The sequence below is a fragment of the Populus nigra genome, chromosome 19 (genome assembly GCF_951802175.1).
Source record: "Populus nigra chromosome 19, ddPopNigr1.1, whole genome shotgun sequence".
Lineage (NCBI taxonomy): Eukaryota > Viridiplantae > Streptophyta > Magnoliopsida > Malpighiales > Salicaceae > Populus > Populus nigra.
In genome coordinates this window covers 12,114,644-12,138,583 of record NC_084870.1, presented here as the reverse complement: position 1 = coordinate 12,138,583, position 23,940 = coordinate 12,114,644, and the positions used below count along the sequence as shown (strand labels likewise).

The following is a 23,940-nucleotide window of genomic DNA, read 5'->3' as shown; positions in this document are numbered from 1 at the left end:
TCAAAAAAATATATTCTTTAACGTTTTTTTTTTAATTTTAATATGTTCATTCTTACGTTTTAGATTATATCGAAATCTTTCATTAACTTTAGGGATGAAATTAAAATTTAACCCCTTTTGGGGGAAGTTGAGATTTGCCCTGAAGAGTGGTGTCAAACTAAGGACAAACAAGAAAACACACAAAGGAAAAGACAAGCTACGTGCGAGTTATAATGCTCAATACAATTACTGAACTAGCTAGAAGACATCATTGCAATCTGGTTAGTGTATCTATGCTCGTGGTCCAACATTAATGTAGGGTTCTTGCATGAGACAGTATTGCTGTGGACTGGATGGATGACAATAATTTCCAGCATATTTAAATAGAGCGGGCTAGCAAAATTAAGCTGCGGGATCCCAAGAAGATCTACAACGTGTATAAAAGAAAAAAACTTATTATTTCTCGACACCCCTACTAAATATAATTCTGGCCAGCTGACGAGCTTAGTGTAAGGATGCTGGGCTCGACAAAATTTGGGATGCAAAATCTTTGACACGACACTTACTCTTTGCACTTCCTGGACAACACGTCTTCAAAGGAAGAAATTACGGAAATCTATTTGTCCCATGCTTGGCACTCGATACACGAGTCCAACATAGGTTGCTTGTGGTTTCAGATTCTATACTATGAAATGATTCTTAATTAGAATAATTCTCGAATTATTGTCAATCAGGTCTTCGATCCATCGTAGGTTTTTCAAACGAGTCTCCCGTTCAAAATCCCCATTTTCAAGCATAAAATGCCAAGTTTTCATTGCATGATACACGCAATTTATATAAAAATATTAACGGACATGTACAAGAGACTTGATTGGGGAATGATGAAAAACTAGGGATCCAATTGAAAAGATTAATAGTTTGGAGACTCCGTTGAGAATTGATAGGTGGTCTGGACGACCTCAACAGTGTAAATGCGTAGGCAACCTTTTTCTTGCAGATTGTAATATTAAAACGAGAGAGAAAAAAAAAAGTTTGCCTCTGAAAACAACAGAAACCATTTATTTCAGCCCATCTTAAAGGCAAGAAATCAAAGCTGTCCATGGAATAAAAAGGAGAACCTTTTTTAAAGTCTAGCTCTCAGCTACCAAACTACGCTAACTTGGCTGGATTAACTCCTTGAATATTAGAGCAAGGACAGCTAAACAAGGAGTAAAAAAGAAACTATATAGTAGTAGATTAACAACCATAGGAATCCTTGATCACTAGATCTCTTGTTAGAAAGAAATTACTCAATTTGATCAAAAATCACTTTATGTTCAACAACTCCGGAAACAATGTAAATACTTGTTACTTTCACTCTCTCGTTTTCCCTTTTTCCTAATTATGCTCGAGACTTTAAAGATCTGAAACATGAGATGGTGGGAATTGATGCAAGAGTTCATATGATGCCACTGCCATCAATCATGGAGTTGAAAATGGATTTTTTATTTTATTTTATTTTATTTTATGATCGGGGACTTGGATATTCTAATTATTGTGAAAATTAAGTATAGTAATTGCATTTTTTAAAAATAAATTTCTTGTTTTTCAATAACTTTTTAATATGCTAGCTGGATTAAACTCCTGATTTACCAATATTTTTTTCTTCTTTTTGGATTTTAAAGAGAGGATTTCTATTTAAAATGAAAAAAAAATAATATTTGAATCAATATATCCTTTGGAATAATAATATATTCAATAAGAGTAATTACAGACATCTTATCAAAAAAAATTTGTTTATTTTTTAAAAAAATATAAAAAAATAAAATCAAATTTATAACTCATTAAAAGTGATAAAAATACCTTCGTCTAAACATTCTATCTTTTACTTACCTGTGTCCGTTTTAAAAATAAAATAAATACAAGAAAATAACTAATAAAATGATACTAAGTTCGGGCACAGATCATTAGATTAAGATGACAAATATTTAAAGAGAGAAGACTGGGCTCTTTACACTTGAATAAAAGTACTCCAATGCTCGTCACTTTACTACCATGAATATTTTAAATTCTTCGTCGGGAATTCAGGTTCAAATTAACATTCCAATCTGGGGCTACTGTGCAGTGCAGAAAAGGTCAATATATCTTCGTTAGGAATTCTTCCGAGGCCACGTGTACTTGTGGGAGAAGAATTTGAATATTCCAATTCAAAGGTTCGAGATGGAAAAAGTATTCTATAGAATTTGGTTCAATTAGAGGTTTCTCTGTCTTTGAATGTTCTAAGGCAGAGGCCGCCCTTCACCAAATTTTACCTGCCAAAGTCCTTTAGGCCACTTTAGAACATGTCCCCAGTCATGCCTACCACTTCCTTCCTGAGAGCAAAGATAAAGAGGAAAAAAGTACTTAGAGGATGTCATGTGTAAATGTCTGTCTCTTGCTAGAGCATTTTCTACTATCTTGCCTTGCATCTACATCTTGCCTGTATTATTTCATATAGTTTCATTAACTAGGACAAATTTATTTGCTATCAGACATATATTCTTGGATTTGAAAGTTAAATATATTTGTTAAAGTCATGTTTTTTTAGACTTAACTAAGTATCAAGTTCAAATTCTATGAATTTGATATGTTTGTTGAATCAATATGTTTGTTGGATCTATATATTCTTAGACTTCACTGACTGTCAAATTTAATCTTTTTAAATTTGATGTATTTATAAAACTCATTATAAAAAATTAACTCATCAGATGTTATTGTTTTATAATCGTATTTATATTATCAAGATGAAATTTATATTAAAATATATTTTTTTAGAAAGTATAATGATATTCAAAATTTAAAACCTTTCTAAATTCTGGATTCTTCACGGATATAAGATATTGGCATTATCAATTGCTAACTTGTCAATATCAAAACGATGGGCATAAAACCTGACAGTCGTTTCACAGTAAAAGCTGAGAATAAAGGGGTTTCGTGGAGAGTGTGGAAGTAATCTTTTCCTGGAAAATCTTGAATCACGAGTAGAAAAAGGGAAGAAATGTCCAGGCACTTGCTTCTTTATGAAGTAATTTGTTGAAGAAAGTGTCCCAGAAGGCAAGGCCAGGCTAGACTCCCAACTCCCGGTCTCTGTAAGTGTCCCAGAAGGCAAGGCCAGGCTAGACTCCCAACTCCCGGTCTCTGCAAGTGTCCCAGAGGGCAAGGCTAGGCTAGACTCCCAACTCCCGGTCTCAATAACCACATTTATTCTATTTTTTAAAATAGTTTTTGTTTAGAAATATAAAAAAATCTAAAAAACTAAAACAAATTATTTAAAATTAAAAAAATTAATATTTTTAAGTTTTTTTTTTAAAAAAATAAATTGGGAAGATGCCAACGCAAATGCTATGGTCAGGAAACAAACACCCAATTTAACACGTCTAGCTGACCAGTGATCAATGTTTGATGGTGACTTTGTACAATGTTGACTTCTCAATTCATAGGTTTTTGAACATTAATTATATTCTAGTTACAATTGCTCTTAAATTGACAAATATGTCTGATGAGATTTGACGTATACGAAGCTCTTTAATACATCTGCCATCGTCTACGTGTAACGGAATGGATGTTGAAATTATTTTTTTATTTTTTATTTTGTTTTGGAGGATAATAATTTGAACATGCTTGAAAATAATTTTTCATTTCTTAGAATTTTTGGAATTGGTTGTGATGTAGAAAAGTAGATAATCTATACTGGGACTAATTTTATTATTATTTTCATAGCTAGTCAAACAATGTCTACGATTGTTTTTTTAAGGAAATTATGGTTCCTGAACATGTTTCCTTACTTTTTTTAATGGAAAAATATTTCTAAAAAACGAAAAATAAAAATTTTGAAAACTATTTTTCATAGTAAAAGCCGTCATAGCTTCGCACATTTAAAATGTCAAATTCTCGTTCTTTTAATAATGTGTTATATAGCTTAAATTATAATCGCAAAATACAAATCAAACTCATTAACTCAAAAAATTTAAAATTAATTTAGCTGAATCAGTCAAGATTTATCAAGATTTTAAGTTCACAAAAAACATAATTTAATTCAAACCCCATCACAAAAAAAATTTAGCTGATCAGAGTGGCCTAGTCAAATTCAATTCAAACCCCATCAATTTAATTGTGAGATGAAAAAAAAAAACTCTTCCTTAAATATTCAATAATTGAATGTGCTTATTCAACCAAATTCTTCTATAAAAAATAAAAATTAAGAAAGATATGTTTTTTTAATTATAAATTGTAGTTGTTGAATATACACTTTTCTAAATCTAGTTTGAATTTTAAATATCTTAATAATGTTGATGTATTTCAATTCTCAAATTGTTATTTGTTTTTAAAAACAATTAAAAATAATACTGAAATTGAGGTTAAAAATTGTGTTGAGATTGATATATTTTCTAATTCAAAATACTAAATTATTTTTAATACGGTATATCACTAACCCTCCATATGATAATTCTCGAGTTGGTCCTGTGACTGCATTTTTTGGGGATCAGCAGCTATGATTTAATTGATAAAATAACTACTTGGCCGGGAAGTCTTAATAAAATGGAAAGGATGTTGAAATAATTATCATTGCACGAAGAGATCCACCAGGACTCGGGTAATTTTGAAAACAATCTCGAGCAGGACATGCCCCACCCCAGGAAGCAGTTTCATCGGCGCCGGTTTGTGGCGACATGGATTTTGCAGGAATTCAACAAAATGGAGCCCCGACTGACGAAAGCCTCCGTTACCTTCCTCTTTCGCGGCGGACATTGATCCATGCGCAATTCCATTTTTATTTTTGTTCAAGGAAAGTAGGCATGATTCCCCTTTCAATATCGATTGTATAAAAGGAGGCATGGTTTCCCTTTCAATTTTGAGTTGGATTTATTTTAAAATTTACCAGATTAAATTTAAATAAACCAATAAATTAAGTCATGTTCCAACCAATCTCTTCAAATCCAATCTTAGCCTAACCAAGAGGTATGAATTATGAAGAAACTGTTTGTGAACATGGTGCATATCGTGTTCTCAATAAATTTAATTTTTTTATTAAAATTTAATATGATTTGTATGTTTTGAATCGTTTTGATGTACTGATATCAAAAATAATCTTTTAAAAATAAAAAAACATTATTTACATGTATTACAGCACAAAAAATTATTTAAAAAGCAATCGTTCCTATAATACCAAACATATCCGAAGTGAGCGTTATTAGTTTATTGAAAGTTGTCTCAAAACAAAATATTTGATTCTTCATGATAAAAAATTAATTTACCTGAATTAACTCAATGAGTCGCAAATTAATTATACGTTTCAGTGACTTCAAGCCTTCACCAAGTTATAGCTAATTCTAATAACTATGCTGAATATCTCCATTAATAACTCAAATGCTGAATAAATTACAAGTCCGTTATAAAATCAACAGATTATATGTCCGTTACAAAATTTCCCTCTGCATCAAGGTTTAACAATTTCACCGTTACATAACTTCTTAGCTATGGCGTTAAAAAAAAAAAAAAAACCGTCCATGTAGTTACGTACCTCAAATACTAATAAGGTCGTTTTTCAAACAATACAAATACATGAAACATTATGATAAGACTGAAGATCGAAGAAATCAGACGTCATGGCGGCAACTTGACGTCAAGCTCTCCGTCAAAACCAAACACCGCCACCAAACATAGAACACGGCTAAAATTTATTTTAGTCCCTCTACATTTAGTAATATACTACTTGAGCCATTGTAGATTAAACATCTTTTATGATGCTAGAAATTCAAATACAGCCTTTTACCTTTATTTTTTTTCTCTTGAAAATCTATCTCTGATTTCAATTACAAGGATATTATTATACTAGAAAATATATATAAGAAATATTTCTCCATACAATTGAATTTTAGACAAGTCTTTCATATCCGAACTGATAAATTGTTAAATTGGGTAGATTTTGGAAACACCAGGATCATATTGAAAGATTTTAAACTATAAAGTACCGAAGTATACATTTTACCTTTACAAGGACTAAAATATAGTTTTCCACAAAAAAATAGCTATCCGTTGCCTTCTGGTGACTAACCAAATTCCAGTATTTTTTTAAAAAAACAAAAAACTCCAAAACTAAAAAAAAAAAAAAGGTAAAATACAAACACACTTTCTCTCATGTTTTTATCTCTCTCCTTCTTTTCTGCTACAATACAAACGACGCACATTCCCGGCAGGCTAAAAGATTCTCCTTCCTCCTCCATCTTTCGTTTCTCTCTTCTTATTCTTCTTCTTCCTCCTCCTCCTCCTTTATCTTTCCTTTCCTTTCTCAAACCCTAAATCATTCTCTCACCAACCAAACATAAATATTAGTAACAAAAGTTATTAATATTATTAAAAATTTTATTTTATTTGTTTCGAATGGGGTGTGCTACTTCGAAACTCGACGATCTACCGGCAGTTGCGCTTTGCCGTGAGCGCTGTGCTTCTCTTGAAGAAGCTATACAGCAGCGGTTTGCGTTGGCGGAAGCTCATATTGCTTATATACATTCCTTGAAGAGAATTGGTAGTTCGTTACATGATTTTATTGAGAAAGAAAATTTTAGTTCCGCCGGCGTCTCTACTAAGCTGAATTTACCTCCGGATAAAAAAGGTGAAGATTTAAAAGCTGTTAAATCGAGTTCGCCGAAGAAAGGACATCATTCTTATTCTAATTCTGGCTCTCATATTCAATTTCACTCAGATGAAGATGACGAGGATGATTTTTCGCATCTTCACCATTCTGATAACTCCTCGCCGTTGCATAGTCATGGTGAAGGGAGTGGTGATGATGGTGGGGGTGGAGGAGGAGGAGGTCATATTCAGTATATGAGCTCGGAGTATATGAATATGGATCAAGATTCGTTTCCGGGCGGCGGAGGTAGATTTTTTCATACGAATTATATGAAGAATAAAGGCACCACTCCGTCTGTTGTTTATGAGCAAAGGCCAGTGAGTTCTGAGCCTGTTCATTTTGGTGAATCTTCGTCCTCGGCTTATCATGGTAATTATTCGAATAGCGGTTATGGAATGAATAACTCAAGCACTTACGGTTACTCTGGATATCCAAGTTATGGTTATGGTGGTGGTGGTTATTATGGGCCTGGGAATCAGTATGGATCTTCATCTCCACCGCCTGCAGCTGTGGCTTCCTCGTCGAAGCCGCCTCCGGCTCCGCCTTCACCTTTGCGAGCTTCAGCTTGGGATTTCTTGAATGTATTTGAGAGTTATGATAGGAGTTATCCACAGTACACGCCGAGTAGGAATTCCAAGGAGTTGAGAGAAGAGGAGGGGATTCCGGATTTGGAAGATGAGGATTACCAACATGAGGTTGTGAAGGAAGTTCACGGGGATCAGAAATATATGGACGGGGATAAAAGTTATTCGAAATCACCAGTAATGGATGATGAGGATGGCAGGGTTAGAGGTGAACCTGAGGCTTCACTTTATCAAGCTAGGCCAAGTGTGGATACTGAGGAAGATAGAGTGAAGTATGAGGTACATGTGGTAGATAAGAAAATTGTTGATAATGAGAGGTCGGAGGAGCGTGGCAATGCTGGATTTAAGGGTGGCGGGCCACTGGAAGTGGCAATTGAAATTAAGATTCAATTTGAGAGAGCTTCAGAGTGCGGGAATGAAATTGCAAAGATGCTTGAAGTGGGAAAGCTCCCGTATCAGCGCAAACATGGTAGGCGTGGGAAGATAATAGATTGCTCATAATTGTGATCTGTACGAGTGGTTTTTCTCTTGGTGCTTTATTTATTGTCCTAAATGTGGAAGCGGAGAGAAATTTTCTTTTAAATGGATTGTAGTTTTTATGGGTTTTTTTTTTTTTTTTGTGTATCCGTGTGAAGCAGCTTCCAAGATGTTGCAAGGAGTAACTCCGCCATTACCTGCAGCATCTTCACAGCCGTCTACTTCTGGAAATGCTGAGGTTGGTCCACCTTCCTTGGAGATTGATGAAGAATTGATGATGAGGTCGAAAAATCTTTCTTCTACTTTACAAAAGCTATATCTTTGGGAGAAGAAGCTCTATCAAGAAGTTAAGGTGCGTTCTGCTTTATTCTTTGCAATCATTACCAGGGAATCATCCTTTTGGATTAAATTGATTGAGGCTGCTAACTTTATTGACTAATTCATACGTTTTCAATAGATTGTACATGGTAAATACATGGTTCCTGATCTGTTCTCCCCCTCCCCCTACTTTCATATACAATGTAAAGAATCGATTCATGTCCAACCTATTTGCTTGGGAATCTGATGAATCACCCAACCGGGAAGTACATTCTTAGAATGTTTTCCAATGAATAAATTCTTTGTTCCAACGAGTAGAACTTACCAACCAAGCTCTGCTATCTCTGTGCAAATGTTGTCACGGTTCATTTCAGTGAACATATTGCTATATCAGGAAGTTCAAATAGCTAAATATCTCGTGTGATGCACGTTACTTGGTTTTTGGCAGTATTCTGCATTTGGTGGAATCTGAAAGCACAGTACTGCAGTACTTAATATTCCATTTATCTGTTTTTGTGAATATTTATCTTGAAGCTGGAGAACTTGAAGTTTCACGGTTTTGCTTTTTTGCAGGCTGAGGAGAAAATGCGGGTGGCTCATGAGAAAAAGTGTCGTAAGCTGAAGCACTTGGATGAGAGGGGTGCTGAAGCTCACAAAGTTGACTCAACTCAAACTTTAATCAGGAGTTTGTCAACAAAAATAAGAATGGCAATTCAAGTTGTAGACAAGATATCGGTTACAATAAACAAGATTAGGGATGAAGAGCTATGGCCGCAGCTAAATGAATTGATTCAAGGGTATGTAAACATGCGCCTTCTTTTTAAGAACCATTTCCTTTTTAGCTGCTTCTAATCTTACCATGTGCTGTGTACTTCGCTATTGACTTCTTAGTTCTCACACTAGCATATGTGCTTATAACCAAATTGGACTGATTGCGGTGTTAATCTTCCATTTTATTCTTGATGTCAGTATGTATTTCAATATTCTTATACGAATTACATAATCTGTACATGGGATTCCACTCTAGTTGACTTTGGAGTGTATTAGAGTTCCTTTTGTAACTTCGCCTTTGCTCTTCATAATCTAGGTTCTTTCTTTTTAATAACAAATGTACCAAGGTTCTTATACTCAAGGCTTTGAAAGAACAGAGGGTGTAATGTGTGCAGGTGCCCTAATCCAATGGTGCTGATGTAGCTAGCAAAAGTTCTTGATAAAGTGTGGGCTGTTTATTACACTTGCAATCAATGACTTTTGAAGAGGCAAAAATGTTTTGACTTTTCATTGTAGAGTGAGTAACAAGGGACATCCTTAACAAAGATATATTTGAACAGAGTGTCAAAATTAGAATTTAAAAACAAGAATCAGAGATGGAGGACTTTCTTTTGAGTGCAAATATGAGTGGCCATGGGCTATAAACATTTGCATTCCATCATTATTTTTAAGTAGCTATTGTAAGGCATTTATTCATCTAGCAGGAGAAGGTAATCAGTTTTGTCATAGGGGAGTTGGTGTAGGAGTGAGAGGTCCTTAATCTGTTCTGGGAAAGGGCAGAAGGTGGTCTTTAAGCTTCATTTTGGGGTAAGCAAGTCTAATTTGCTTTGCCCATATAATTTCCAGCAAAACTGAATATAGAAAATACTCACACTTGTGACTTAAAAGCTTTGGAGTGGAGGAACCTGCAAAATAACTTGTTGCATATCACCCCCCCCCCCCCCCCCCACCATGCTGGTTGAGGTTAGCAGCTATTTAACTTTAACTATTGTCAATAGAAGTTTGTTTTGGCATTAATGAATCTTGATCTGAGCATATTCATGAGCCAAGCATTGTTCCATATATACATTAGGCGGGGACCTCATGGAAATGAAAAATCTACCTCAGTTATTAATTGATGGAAGCTGTCTGTTTAGTGTTGGAAGCACTGTTATTGTAGCCCTTCCTTTATGTTCTGTAGATGTGCTCGTATCAATAGATACAGTGATATAAGTAATTCAACGTAGGTAAGTTTAGAAGATTCCAATTTGAAAAATTTGAATTTATTTGATGTTCTTCAATATGCCTAATCATCTAGAAGACATGATTTAATGTAAATGCTTACTAAAGGAAATACGTTGGCAGTTTGAAGTCTAGAGAAAGGTGTTGGTGTTTATCATTGAACTGTATGTTAGTCATGTATATATGGGCAGGTGCACATGATGGCTATGATGATGTTTGCATTAACTGTGCATTCTACAGGCACACTACCACCACCACAACATTAACCGCAAAGCCTTAATCACAAATATCAGGCACACCAGAACTAGGCTAAATTGATTCCTATGGAAAGGTCTTGTAGATTGCATTGTCGTTAATTAAATTTAAGGAGCAAACTTACGTGCATATCATTGCCCTCTTCTTTGGATGCTAAACTTTATGACTCCAATTTCCATGTGGATGTGACTCAATGTTAATATTCATCATAGTCTTGATGATGGTTTTTCTGCCATTTATGTTTTCAGGTTAACCAGAATGTGGAATAGCATGCTTGAATGTCATCACAATCAGTGTCAAGCAATTAGAGAAGCCAGAGGCTTAGGTCCCATTGGATCAGGTAAGAAGCACGGTGATGATCATCTATATACCACAATGCAGCTGGAGCATGAACTGCTTAATTGGACTTCCAGTTTCTCTAGTTGGATTGGTGCCCAGAAAGGTTATGTGAGATCCTTGAACAACTGGCTCGTTAAGTGTCTTCTTTACGAACCAGAAGAAACACCAGATGGCATAGTTCCTTTCTCTCCTGGTAGGATGGGTGCACCCCCCGTTTTTGTAATCTGTAATCAGTGGGCACAAGCTATGGATAGAATATCTGAAAAGGAAGTAATTGACGCAATGCGTATTTTTGCATCGAGTGTTTTTCAACTCTGGGAGCATGACAAATTAGAAATGCGTCAGAGACTGATGACAAACAAGGATTTGGAGAGTAAAGTCAGAGACTTAGATAGAAAGGATCAAAAGATACAGAAGAAGATTCAGGCATTGGACAAGAAAATTGTCCTGGTTGCCGGGGATGGTAATGGTCTATCAGTAACTGGAAAAATTGTATATCAAAGTGACACTAGTAATAGTAGTCTCCAGGGGAGCCTGCAACGGATTTTTGAGGCCATGGAGAGATTCATGGCTGATTCAATGAAGGCTTATGAGGAGCTTGTGCAACGTAGTGAAGAAGAAAGGCTTGCTCGAGAACATGAAAGAGTTTCATAGAGCTGCATGGTGCAATTGACTTTCATTCTCCTTATTCATTAGTTTGTTTCGAGTCCAGAACTTGCAGCCCTATGAGAACCTGCATAAGGTGGACGATCTTCAACAATCCATGATATTGGTTCAACTGGCTCGGTTCTCACTGGATTTTTCTTACTCCAAATGTGGTCCATAATGGACTACTCCAGGTTGTTCAATTCTTCAACAGGGGGCAAGCCATATTTGGTAGCTTAGATTTGGGAGGATCGCCAAGTTTGTGAGGAGAATCATCCTTCTCGCACCTCTGAAGAATTTAATTGCATCATGTAACAATTGCAATTGGGTAACAATTTGCAAGGGATGCCAAGGGGCGGGCAGCAGACATTAAGTTCATGATGTTGTAAAACCAAATCGATCCACCACTCTGGCATTCTCGAAGTTTCGGCAACGACCAGTAGCCTTCTCGGGAAGGAAATAAGGACCAATCTTTGAGAAGTTCACGATAGTTCCCCTCTATTTTGAAAGAGGATGAGTTACTGTAGCTTCACCGGCATGTCTGACGCAAGTCATGGAAATGCCCAGAGACATCTTATGTATGGTAAAATAACTTCTTTCCTTGGAATATTTATTGACACTATTAATTTTTGTACATCCCTTTTCAATGAACTGCTTTCAATAAATAGTTTTTTTCGGAGTTGTTGCAAACACAACAATATGGCAGACACAGAATTAAGTGCAGTTTTGGGCTGTTATCATCACATTTTAAATTGCAGGGCTGTATATGCTTTAGCCCTTGCACAGGCACAGGTTATGCAGCTCTGGGCCGTAGGTGTATGTAATGTGGCTATGGAAAGGGATCCATGTTGGCTGGTCCCACACTGATGACTTATTTTTTCTCATTTTAGGCATTGCGCTGACATACTAGCAACAAGGCAACAACTGGTCTTGTATGCTTTGCACAAAAATGGAGGGCTCTCCCACCCAGCTTTTTGTAAAAAATTAATGTTCTGCTACAGTAAAAGAACAGAATCCTGCAAATGCCATTATTTTGGTGATAGATTTGAAAGGGGTACGGTGCATCATCTATTCATGACTAAGCTTAGGATAAATTGGATAATTAAAAAAATTAACGAATTGATATAGGTTTAAATTAACATTCATGGCATATCTTGACACGTGTGTGTGAAAGAGAGATTTATTTTTTATTATGTTAATTTAATGGAATAATACAGATTAATTTGAGTAGATCCAAATTGTTTTTTATGCTATTTTTTAATTAATTTTTTTAGTTTTATCATTTAACATTAGATTAATTATGAATTGAGATTCATAATCTTTTTAAATTTATTTTCTATGGAATATTCTGGTCTTATGATCAAAATTGCGGGTTTTGGCATCTTAACTCTAGTTAAACCAGGTTCTCGGTCTCATGTTCTGGGTCATAAGTTTTTCAATGTTGGATTTTTTTGGGTTGTTTTCATCTTATAACCCGGGTTGTAGATTTGATAGGTTAACCCAATTGACTTAATTTTTTAATTGGTTTTTCTTTCAATGTCATCATTTAATATCGTATTTAATTGAGAGTTAGGCTTAACGATTTATTTATGTTTGTTTTTTATTAGGTTATTTCAGCCTTATGACCTGACAATAGTTCTTAACAAGTTAACCCTAGTTGATTGACTTATTTTTTCTGCCATTTTTTAATTAGATTTTTTATAAATTTTATTGTTCAATATTGAGTTCGATAAGGGTGATTAGAAACCGAACTTTATAATTTTTTTTATTTTCTCTCTATAAGGTTATCTCAGTCTTATTATTAAAGTCAGGGATTTAGTAAGTTAACCTGAGTTAAATCAAGTCATTTTTATTTTATTTTATTTCTATGAAGTTATCTCAATATAGGTTATGAGTTTGACGAATTGATTCAAATTATTTTTTATGTTTTTTTCAATTAATTTTTTTAAATTTATTTTTTAACATTGAACTAATTAAGAATTAAAATTCATAATTTATTTTAATATATTTTACATGGAATTATTTTAGTGCTGTGATCCAGATTAAGTAATTAAATCTTTTGCTTCATGTATGTTTGGTTATGTGAGGTTTTTTAAAAATAATTTTAAATTAGAAATATATTAAAATACTAATTTTCTGAAGTTAGGTATGCAAGACGGCGTAGGGTGATTTGAAAAAAGAAATAAGACCACCTGGTACAGAATATATGCCTTCAATCAATTTATGCATAATAAGTGTCATGACTCGCATTACAAACAAATAAAAATCACACAATGACATTCTTGGGTATCTAATGATAAGAGCCAATAACAAGAACAGAGGACACAAAAGAACACCAAAATTTTCTCTGCCTTTTTAATACGTAGACCAATGATTCTGCCCAACAAAAGCTGTCCAAGAATATCATAAAGAGATTAATCTTGGTTCCATTAATCCTTGTTATAAAACTAATTAGGTATGGTGGACGACCTACGAGCTGATTAATTTAGGGCTTAAATATGTCTCGATTGAAAAAAAAAAAAGAGTAATTTAACACTATATGATTAAAAATCCCGGTCGACTTGTTACTTGGTTGATTTTGGGTAAAACTTAGTCAAAATCTTTTAATTCATTTGATATTTTGATAGCGATTATCGAAATAATATATTTTTTATTTTTTAAAATTTATTTTTAACATCAATTCATTAAAATAATCTAAAAATACATAAAAAAAATTAAAATTTTTAAAAATAAACAGGCTATATTAACCAAGCCTAACCTCAGTATCCGTTATGGGTGGTCAAATACTTCATGAAATAATTTTTGAGATTACACTATGATATGGATAATTTCCCTGGTGGCAACTCTGAAACTTTCTTTCCTTTAACAACAACAAATACCACTTGAATAAGAAAAATTCTATGGAAATCAAATGAGTTTCCTAATATTTTTTTAAAGGATGATCTAATTTAATTTCTATGTTCAACAATATTGAATTATGGGATGGGGATTTTACTCAATTATGGAAATTAATTAATTAATTAATTATACAAGTGGAAATGTTTTAATTATAGCAAGTAATTTAAATTTTAATTAATTTTCAAAGCAAGATGATTAAATGTGTGAGACTTATAACACATTTATTAGGAAAATAGATAAACTGGGTTAAAAAAAAAAAGAATGTTCTAATCTTATAAAAATGAGTTCCCAAATACAGTATTATCTGGCCGATATGGATCCTCCTAATTCAAGGGGCTGGCCAAATCTTTTAAAATAGTCTTTTAATAGCATGCCTTCCATAATTTTACATTTTTCCATTAGCAAATATAAGTTTTACAAGCACATATAAATCACAATACAACTTTAGAAGCACAATTTTCTTCTCACATGGTAAAAAAAAATCTAATAAATCCGAATATCTCTCATTCTCATCTCTTGTAATTTGGAGGGTTAGTGTGGTTGGCAAATAGACATGCCCATTATTAATTAAGGTTCAATTCTTTGTACACAATGTGTTTTCTCGTAAATCTTTTAAAAAATTTTCCCGTCATAAATTTATCATAATTATTAAGCTTGATTTATCAAGCTAACCGATAACTTGTTGATCTTAAACTTAACTCATGATTGGTTTGTTTTTGAACTGGGTTAAGAGTTTGCTAGATCAGACGTGGGTGACTCGATGAGTCAATTTGAGACTTGATTAACTTGGTCAAACCCAAGTAAGACTTTATCAGGTTAATTTTAATGATTTTTTAAAATTTTTATCCAAAACAATATTATTTCAGGATAAATCCGGGTTAACCTATAGATTTAGGGTTCCACCCAAGTCTTGGGTCATTTCGAGTCATGTTTGACACCTATTAAAAACTTGTACCCCCGAACAGTTGAAAACAACAGTTAAAAAGTAAGAAGTTAATTAATAATACTATTAACTAAATTTTTTTACCCGTGTTATGCTGTGAGGCGAGTTAATTTTTTTTTCTAACATACAAAAGATAATTAAACAGTGATAACCTGAGTGAACCTAGGTTAACTTGACTAACTTGCTATTCGGATAATCCCAGAGAAAGGAAAGATAAATAAAATAGAGAGCTCAAGGCTCAATAACTTAATATTAAATGATTAAATTTAAAAAAAAATTGAAGTTAAATCGGGCTAATATTCAAAACCAGCAACTCTAGTCATGAGATTAAGATAACTATACAAAAGACAAAAAGAAATTTTGAACAAAATTCTTAAAAACTAAAAAGAAAACAAATAGTAATCAAAACAATGATAACCAAAATCTACTATAAAAACTAATGAAAGTAAATAGTAAGAGACTTAATAAAAAAATAGAATAAAAAAATAAAAAGGATAAAGAAGAGATATTAGAAAATGAGAACCAAAATAAGATTAAAAAACAAATAAAATAAAATGTTGAGAGAAAAAATTGAAAGATAAAACAAATTAAAAAAAAAGAGCAATTAAAAAAAAAGAATTAAATTTAGAAAAAAAAAAAGAAATGAAATAAAACGTTGAGAGGTGAAATTGAAAGGGAAAAAAAACCAAGAAAAGGATAAAAAAACAACAATAAAAAGAATGAACACCATATTTAATATAAAAACAAAATGAAACAAAATTAAATGGAAAGGGATGAAACTAGAAGAAAAAAACAATCTAAAAAAAAATCCAAAACAAAGAAAGACTAATGAAAAAAGAGAGGATCATAATTGAATTTTTTTCTCTATTATTTTTTATTAAAACAATATCATTTTACTTTTTAGCTGAATAAAAAATCAAGTGATTAGTTAGGGAAAAATCATGTCAACATCCGTAAATTTTTTTCCCATTATTTTTTTATATCAAAATAATGTCATTTTTACTTCCCACACAATAAAAACTTCAACTGACTCTAGTAACCCTGGTTATCTGACCTAACCTGTGATTAAGGACATTATGAGGGTCGACTTCTAAGCTGAGTTTTAAAAGCATGATAAAAAAAGCACCAAGTATAATACGAAAATTCAATGAAATTAAACAATAAGAGATGAAATTGCAAAAATTAATTAATCAAGAAGAGAACTCAAAATAAAAAGAATTGCAATCATAAGAATGGATATAAAATTTAACAACAAAAAAAGAAAGAATTTAAATCAAATGATTAGAGATTAAATCAAAAAATAATATCCAATAAAAAAATTAAAAGAAAATTAAATAGGAATAAAAAAATAAGGATCAAATTTAATAAAAAAATAAAAAAATCAAATGCCAAGGGATGAAATTAATTTTTTTTTTTCAAATTCAATACATTTAAATGATTGAGGACCACTTTGCAAGGCCAACAGATCTTTTAAGGTGAAGGAGAGAGAAAAGAGGGGGGATAAAAAAAAAATTATCGCTGGAACTCCTCTATACCACGAAGGCTAACAACAGACGACACACGTTGTTAAAGGTGGCATGATGCTTTGGATGCAGTCGCAGAAGGCTACCAACGACCACTAAAAAGCGCCACACACGTTGCTTAAAGGATGCAAGCACCATCTTTTTTTTTTTTTCTGAATTATAGAAAAATCAAAACATTTTTAATCTATAGAATAATTCTAAGAAAATCAAGGTTAAAAAACCTAAAATGCTCCTTGACCTTAGAAAATAAAGTTGATCCCAAGAGTTATGCGGTAATTAAACTATATAAAAAATATAAAAATTCAAAAACACCTCTCAAATATTAATTACATGAAAATAATTATATTATGTAATAAACATGTAAAAATATAATTTTACCCTTCAGTATGTCTTCTTTTTTTATCGTCGAAAAACTTTTCAGTCGTTTTACTATAAATTATACTGTGCATAATCTACGGTGAAACACCGATGAATTTTTTGTTTTATTTGTAATAATATTCCGTTACTGTTAAAATTATGAAGCCCTTCCCTTTATTACCAAAAAGGAAGAAAGGAAAGGAAAAACATGGCAAAGGATCAAAGAGAAAGAACACAACAACAAACAACAACTACTTCTTAAAACTATAAAACTCTTGTAATAATAATAATAATTAATTCATCTGTCTCTCTCTCTATCCATAGCCAAAATCAAAATCAAGGAAGAAAGAAACCCATCACCAGTCATCACCAACAACACATAGTACTATCATGGGTTGTTGTTCTTCTTCAATTCTAGCTGAAACTCATCCAGAAAAAGACCACAAAAAAACCCATCAACAACATCCTCTTAATCCATCAGGTTCAATTGTACTTGACCCTGCAACAGGAATCCCTTCCTTCTGTGAATTCTCTTTCCCTGACCTCAAAACAGCAACGAATAACTTCAGTCCTGATAACATAGTCTCTGAAAGTGGTGAAAAGGCACCTAATCTTGTCTACAAAGGCAGGCTTCAAAACCGGAGGTGGATCGCTGTTAAAAAGTTTACGAAGATGGCTTGGCCTGATCCTAAACAGTTTGCGGTATCCATAAAGTTTCTTGCTTTGAGTTTTGAGCTTATCAAGTTCGTTTCTTTATATGGTTTCCTGATTTTTTGATGGCTTTTGTGAATTGGGTTGTTGTCGTTATAGGAGGAGGCATGGGGGGTGGGGAAGTTGAGGCATAAAAAGCTGGCTAATTTGATAGGGTATTGCTGTGATGGAGATGAGAGGCTGCTTGTTGCTGAGTACATGCCTAATGACACCCTAGCTAAGCATTTATTCCATTGTACGTGTTTGTGTGTGTATGCTTTTCTTGAATCTTTTGTTTGGTTTGACTACTTTTCTTCCATTATTGATTGCTTGTTATAGTCTTATTGTGTTGAACTTGAAGTATAATCATGATTGGCATTATTTATCCATGAATGAAATGATTGTTTGATTGATGGTGAGTAATAAATTTCTCTCCCTGTTGCTACATTTCTAGTTTGTTGAAATCTTGAATTGTTGTTCAAGGTTCAAGTAATGTATTCAATAATGCCAATTCCGCTCCTAATCAATGCATTATTGAATTTACTCACATCAAGTAGCAGTTAGAAAATGTTTTCCATGTGTTATGACAGTGTTGGGGTTGGTCCTTTCCTTTTTACTGCAGAATTGATTTGGTTGCAGTTAGAAAATGTTTTCCATGTGTTATGACATTGTTGGGGTTGGTCCTTGATTCAGTTGATGTGAGCTTTATGCTGAGATATCAAAGTCTAAACTTGAGTCTTCTTTCATTCTTCACAGGGGAAAATCAAACCATTGAATGGGCAATGCGTTTAAGAGTAGCCCTCTACATTGCTGAAGCCTTAGATTATTGTAGTTCTGAGGGCCGTCCACTATACCATGACTTGAATGCCTATAGGGTTCTCTTTGATGAGGTATTCCTTCTCAGTTTCTAAGAACTTATCACTCAGTATCATGGTTCTTTTATGTTCATAAATACCATGCATTTATTGCCATCTAGGGTGCTTATAAATCCTCTTTAATGGACCTTATAGGATGGTGATCCACGCCTTTCATGTTTTGGCTTGATGAAAAATAGTAGAGATGGGAAAAGTTATAGTACTAATCTTGCTTACACCCCTCCAGAGTATCTAAGAAATGGTAATTACTGTCAAATTTTTATATCGGCAAGCTTGTTATGTGTTATGATATTTTTCATCTCTTCAACTTGAATAGCTGTATTTTGTCCATGCATTTGGCTCAATGCTTCTTGTTTTTGCCTTAACTTGAATTTTGTAGGAAGGGTCACACCTGAAAGTGTTATTTACAGCTTTGGTACTGTCCTTCTGGATTTGCTAAGTGGAAAGCATATCCCTCCAAGTCATGTAAGTGACCTTCGCTCATAGCAGATTGCATTGTGATTCAATCTTGTACGGTTCTATTAATCAAAAAGCATATGCTAATGTTGCTATGCCTTTCAGCAAAAACATCAGGCATCACCAAAATTCATCTTTTTTTTTTAGTATGATCAAAAGTTCATCTTGGTTTTGCTGGTTGCTATACATGGATCACATAGATATGATGTTGATATTTCTTCAAGTTTTGCTGATTTTTATAAGATGTATCATTGGGTATTAATTTAATGTTTGCACTGCAGGCAATTGATATGATAAGGGGAAAAAACATCACTCTCTTGATGGATTCACATTTGGAAGGAAACTTTTCTACAGAAGAAGCAACTGTGGTTGTTGGGCTTGCCTCTCAATGTTTGCAATATGAACCTAGGGAACGGCCTAGTACAAAGGACCTTGTTACAACACTAGCTCCACTGCAAACGAAACCTGATGTAAGGAAATTCAATCGATGTCATCTATTTTGTTTTTTCAGTTATCAATTTAAGCTATCCTTCCTTTAAAGAGATTGAAACATTCTGGACCTGTCACTGGATGTGTTTGGAAGATATTTTGCTTTCTTATTTGGCATTGGTGAAAACCTTGGTCTGGAAATAACATGTATCTACAAACACTTTCAATGCAGTGCCAGAATACTTTTGGATTTTCTTTAGGTTATTTACTCTGTCAATTTAACAAATGTCTTGGATGTCTCAAGCTTCAAATCACAACTCAAAGACTTTGAACACCAATGAGTAAATCACATTCTGATAAAAAGACACTATATTCTTCTGTTTTTTTTTTAAAGAAAAAGATTTACAGATAGAATTAAGTTCCTTGATGCCCATTCCTTTTTTTTTCCTTTCATATGGGATCATCTCCACATATTAGTCATGTTGTTCGAAGAAGATCAAAGCAGCATCATTTTGTGTTGAGAAACTAATAATTGAAGTTCTGGGCTGTCAGGTTCCATCATATGTAATGCTCGGAATATCAAAGCACGAGGAAGCCCCAGCAACTCCTCAGCGCCCCCTCTCCCCAATGGGGGAGGCCTGTTCACGGATGGACCTAACAGCAATTCATCAGATCTTGGTTATGACACACTACAAAGATGATGAGGGAACAAATGAGGTAATTGTTTTAGAAAAGAAAATCTTGTATATTTATATTGTTGAATTTTATGCTGATAGGTTTTGTGAAACATGGTCTGGTTCAGTTATCGTTCCAAGAGTGGACGCAGCAGATGAGAGATATGTTGGAATCGAGGAAGAGAGGGGACTTTGCATTCCGTGACAAAGATTTTAAAACTGCCATTGACTGTTATTCTCAGGTATGTTTTTGAATGGTACTTGGTTATTCGTTGGAACTTTCAGCCAGTTGGTCGTTTTTAGGATGGCTTCATACCCAAACTAGTAACACATGTTTGAAGCATGCCTTTTCATTTTATATTCCACATCTTCATTGATTAGATATTTGTTCATTGAGACATGTATTTCAGACACTTTGTTTTCATTTTTGTCAATGAGTTACAGAGCATATTGGTTTTCTCAGAAAATGATGTTATATTATTTAGTTTCAAGCAGTGCTCAGAACAGCTCCACTTTTCTCTACGTGCTAATATGCACAAGCATTAGTAAGACATAAGATTTTTGAACATATGTTCTCATAACCTTTAGCTTTGTTTTTGATGCAGTTCATCGATGTAGGAACCATGGTTTCCCCAACTGTTTTTGCTCGGCGCAGTCTTTGTTTTCTTTTGTGTGATCAACCAGATGCTGCTCTTCGAGATGCAATGCAAGCACAGTGTGTTTATCCAGATTGGCCAACAGCCTTCTACATGCAGTCAGTTGCCCTTGCTAAACTTGACATGCACAATGACGCTGCTGATATGTTGAATGAAGCTGCTGCATTAGAAGAAAAGAAGCAAAGAGGTGGAAAAGGATCATGAGAATAAGATATATAATAATAATAATAATAATAATAATAAATATCCACACACCACTACCGACTGTCATCGAGGCTACCCCAAGTTTGTGTAAAATTTGAGCTGTGAATTGAATTTGTTTTCATCAATGTAATGTAGAGAAGAAAAGAAAAAAACACTTGCTCATTAATGCATGTATAATTTTTCCCGTTCTACTGGGGTTCTGAAGATCTGATTTGTTCTTTGATGGAGCTTTTGTTACAAGTTTTTCAATGAGCCTGGTTTTGGAAATATGTTATGTGGAGATGACCGAGATCCTTCAGGTTGGTTTCGGCCTTGCTTATATTTATGAGCTTGATCCTTAGCAGTTGAATTGTTTTGGTTATCTTGATTAACCCCAAATCAAAGTATCTGTTAAGTTCAAGTCTATTAGATTTAGACAAAGGTAAGATTAAGTTGATTGTTGTGGCTAATGAAGCTGTCAGGGAAGAAAATGAGAAATGTAATCTTGAGGTCTTTCTTGGCCGCTGAACGCAAGTGCAACCCTATCGCATTTCACTAAACCTGCTTACTTCTGCCCTCCAGTTTTCATGTAATTTGGACTAATCTGCTCTAAGTCGTAGTTGCCTCTTAAACCCAAAATTATTACAATATTGGCCTTCCCTGCACACCAGCATATGTTGCTCTATTCCTTGGACTGAAGTACCGGATCCATGAAATGATTTATCGTGAAATATGAAGATGTCTGAAGAAAGATATTATTTATTATTATTATTAGATAAACTTGGTCTGTGTGGACTAGATTGATCAAATTATATGGATTCATCGCATTGCATCATAAGCAGCAGCACATGGTTTGAAGAAAGCATGGGTGGTAGGCATTGTTATCATTGCCTAAATATACACCGCGGAGTTAGGGAGACACGAGGAATCTCTTCTACAAGATTTCGATTTGGATCAAAAATTCATATCAGTTATGTTTGCCAATGCCTCCTCCCTCACCACATCTCCAATTCACAAGACAACTACCATAGCCCATTGACAGAAGATAAGGTATAGTACCGACCTAATTATCGCGCACATGAATGGCTTTTACACCAATTTTCTAGATACAGGTGGCCTGGCAGCGTCCATTTTTCAGGCATGCCTGCACGAGAGAACTGTTTGAAAATCAAATTGGTCATATAAAAATTCATGAAAACACGCAAGTCCTTTATAAAAGTCTTAAATCACAGGTCTGATTGTTGCTCAATAGGCAGGCAAGATCCGCATACATGATTTGGTGATGCCTCTCTGCTATATTAGAATTTAGATATTACTGCGAGGCCAGCAATTACCTTTGTTGGTTTTTTGAACAAGAAAGACAGAAACTAGAGAGAAAAGTTGAGTGAAATTTTCTTGTCTTTCATTTCTGTTCTACCACTTGCAGGTTACATAACTGATAATACATAGAGAAAGCTAGGAAGAGACAGTTCTACACATGGAAGTCAATACCTGACGCAGCTGAACCTAATCATATTAGGATTAGAACAAAGAAGACATAATTTCTGAAAATAATCTAAAGCAAGAACCCTAACCGTGTTTTATTCTAAATAATTTATTCTCTGATTGCTTGCCTCTCCAAAAAGATTTACATGAAATTAATGACCTTACAAAGAAGAAATATTAGAAACCTAAATAGATAGGAGAAATAAAAACAAAATTAAGGTTAGAAATCCAAAATTAAATTGAAAAATAATAAAACTGAATCAAACAGTATCTTCTAACCCTTTTATAAGGCCTTCCCTATGTCATCCATTGCAGTGGGCTGCCCCTTATAGAACGCAGCTAATAGAACTTAATATAAGATCCACTTATCTTTGCTGTTATAACAGATCCATATACAACTGTTCAGATCCCCTGCATCGATACCAAATCTGACAGACTTTTATCTTTTAATTAGCAGCTTGTGCATAACCATCTCCTGCAATCTCAAACCATACTCCATACACATCAGGTTTTATATCAGATTAGGTCCCAAAATATCAGTGCATACTACTTGCATACATGCAGTCCACATACTAAACATAAACTGTAGAGTATTTAGCAAAAGCTTTCATTATTCTGACAATCTATTGTCAAAGATTTTATCTGTTGAGACAATACAGTCTTGACAGTAACCATACTGACGTAAATTTCAAGAAAACTTAGCAGTGCAGCATTCATTATTGGCCTAACATTTCAGAACTCTTAGATTACTTCCAAGTTGCAATAGAAAAGTTTACTAATTTATTTTCCCAAAACGCAAGTGCAATTAGTTCGTCCCAGGCATTAAGAAATTGAATCCAAATATTTTGCATTCAATTGTTTTGGGAATTTTGCATTGAAAAGATCTTATTAATTGAAAATTATCATTTTTTTTTATATTGAACTAAAGATAGGAAGATAGTTGAGACAGAGTAGAAAATGTCTCATTGTCATTTCTGTTTTAAAAGAACAAAAAAATCATTTCAAAACTGTCTTATAAATATATTTATTTTATATCTCTGTTTTTATTTTTTTAATTAAACATGTTTATGTTTTTTTTTATATAGTTTTTCCTTGTATTCTAAAACACTAATTAAACACAAATTGAAGTAATGAATAATTTTAAAGTGAGTGCAAATTAAATGTAATGAATAATTTGGCTTAAAAAATGGATGTCCTTGTAGGAATTAAAACGAAAAAGTCAACAAAAGTCAACAAAAGTCAACTCAGATCAACCCAAAACCATGCACTGTTCAGATTCAAATCTGGAATTTCCAGAAAAATGAAGAACACGGGAAGAACACTAAAAACTGAGATTTTGCATAAAAATGGGCAGAATCGAGTTGGTTACTGCCATCCCTCTTCTATATTTATAGATAAAAGAAATTACAAGAGTTTTAGTTGAAACCAACTTCTTCTTGTACATGATAAGCTAAAATTCAAAACTTAACTTAATCCTAATCAGCTAATTGATCAACATGATCTGTTAACTAAGAATAAACTGAACTCAAT

At 33.6% G+C, this 23,940-nt stretch overlaps 2 protein-coding genes across 2 annotated transcripts; both read left to right on the top strand.

Annotated features, from left to right (window-relative positions):
• The first annotated feature begins 6,142 nt into the window (after window positions 1-6,142).
• LOC133680292 (protein ALTERED PHOSPHATE STARVATION RESPONSE 1-like) lies at window positions 6,143-11,917 on the top strand. The gene is made up of 4 exons (XM_062103146.1): window positions 6,143-7,684; window positions 7,854-8,044; window positions 8,584-8,807; window positions 10,506-11,917. Exons 1-4 carry the CDS (start codon window positions 6,379-6,381, stop codon window positions 11,248-11,250), a joined length of 2,466 nt encoding a protein of 821 aa, XP_061959130.1. The 5' UTR covers window positions 6,143-6,378; the 3' UTR covers window positions 11,251-11,917.
• A 5,244-nt stretch (window positions 11,918-17,161) lies between these two features.
• LOC133679255 (serine/threonine-protein kinase BSK1-like) lies at window positions 17,162-21,150 on the top strand. The gene is made up of 9 exons (XM_062101795.1): window positions 17,162-17,664; window positions 17,773-17,908; window positions 18,409-18,542; window positions 18,663-18,768; window positions 18,907-18,992; window positions 19,265-19,453; window positions 19,965-20,129; window positions 20,215-20,328; window positions 20,692-21,150. Exons 1-9 carry the CDS (start codon window positions 17,353-17,355, stop codon window positions 20,944-20,946), a joined length of 1,497 nt encoding a protein of 498 aa, XP_061957779.1. The 5' UTR covers window positions 17,162-17,352; the 3' UTR covers window positions 20,947-21,150.
• The last annotated feature ends 2,790 nt before the right edge of the window (window positions 21,151-23,940 follow it).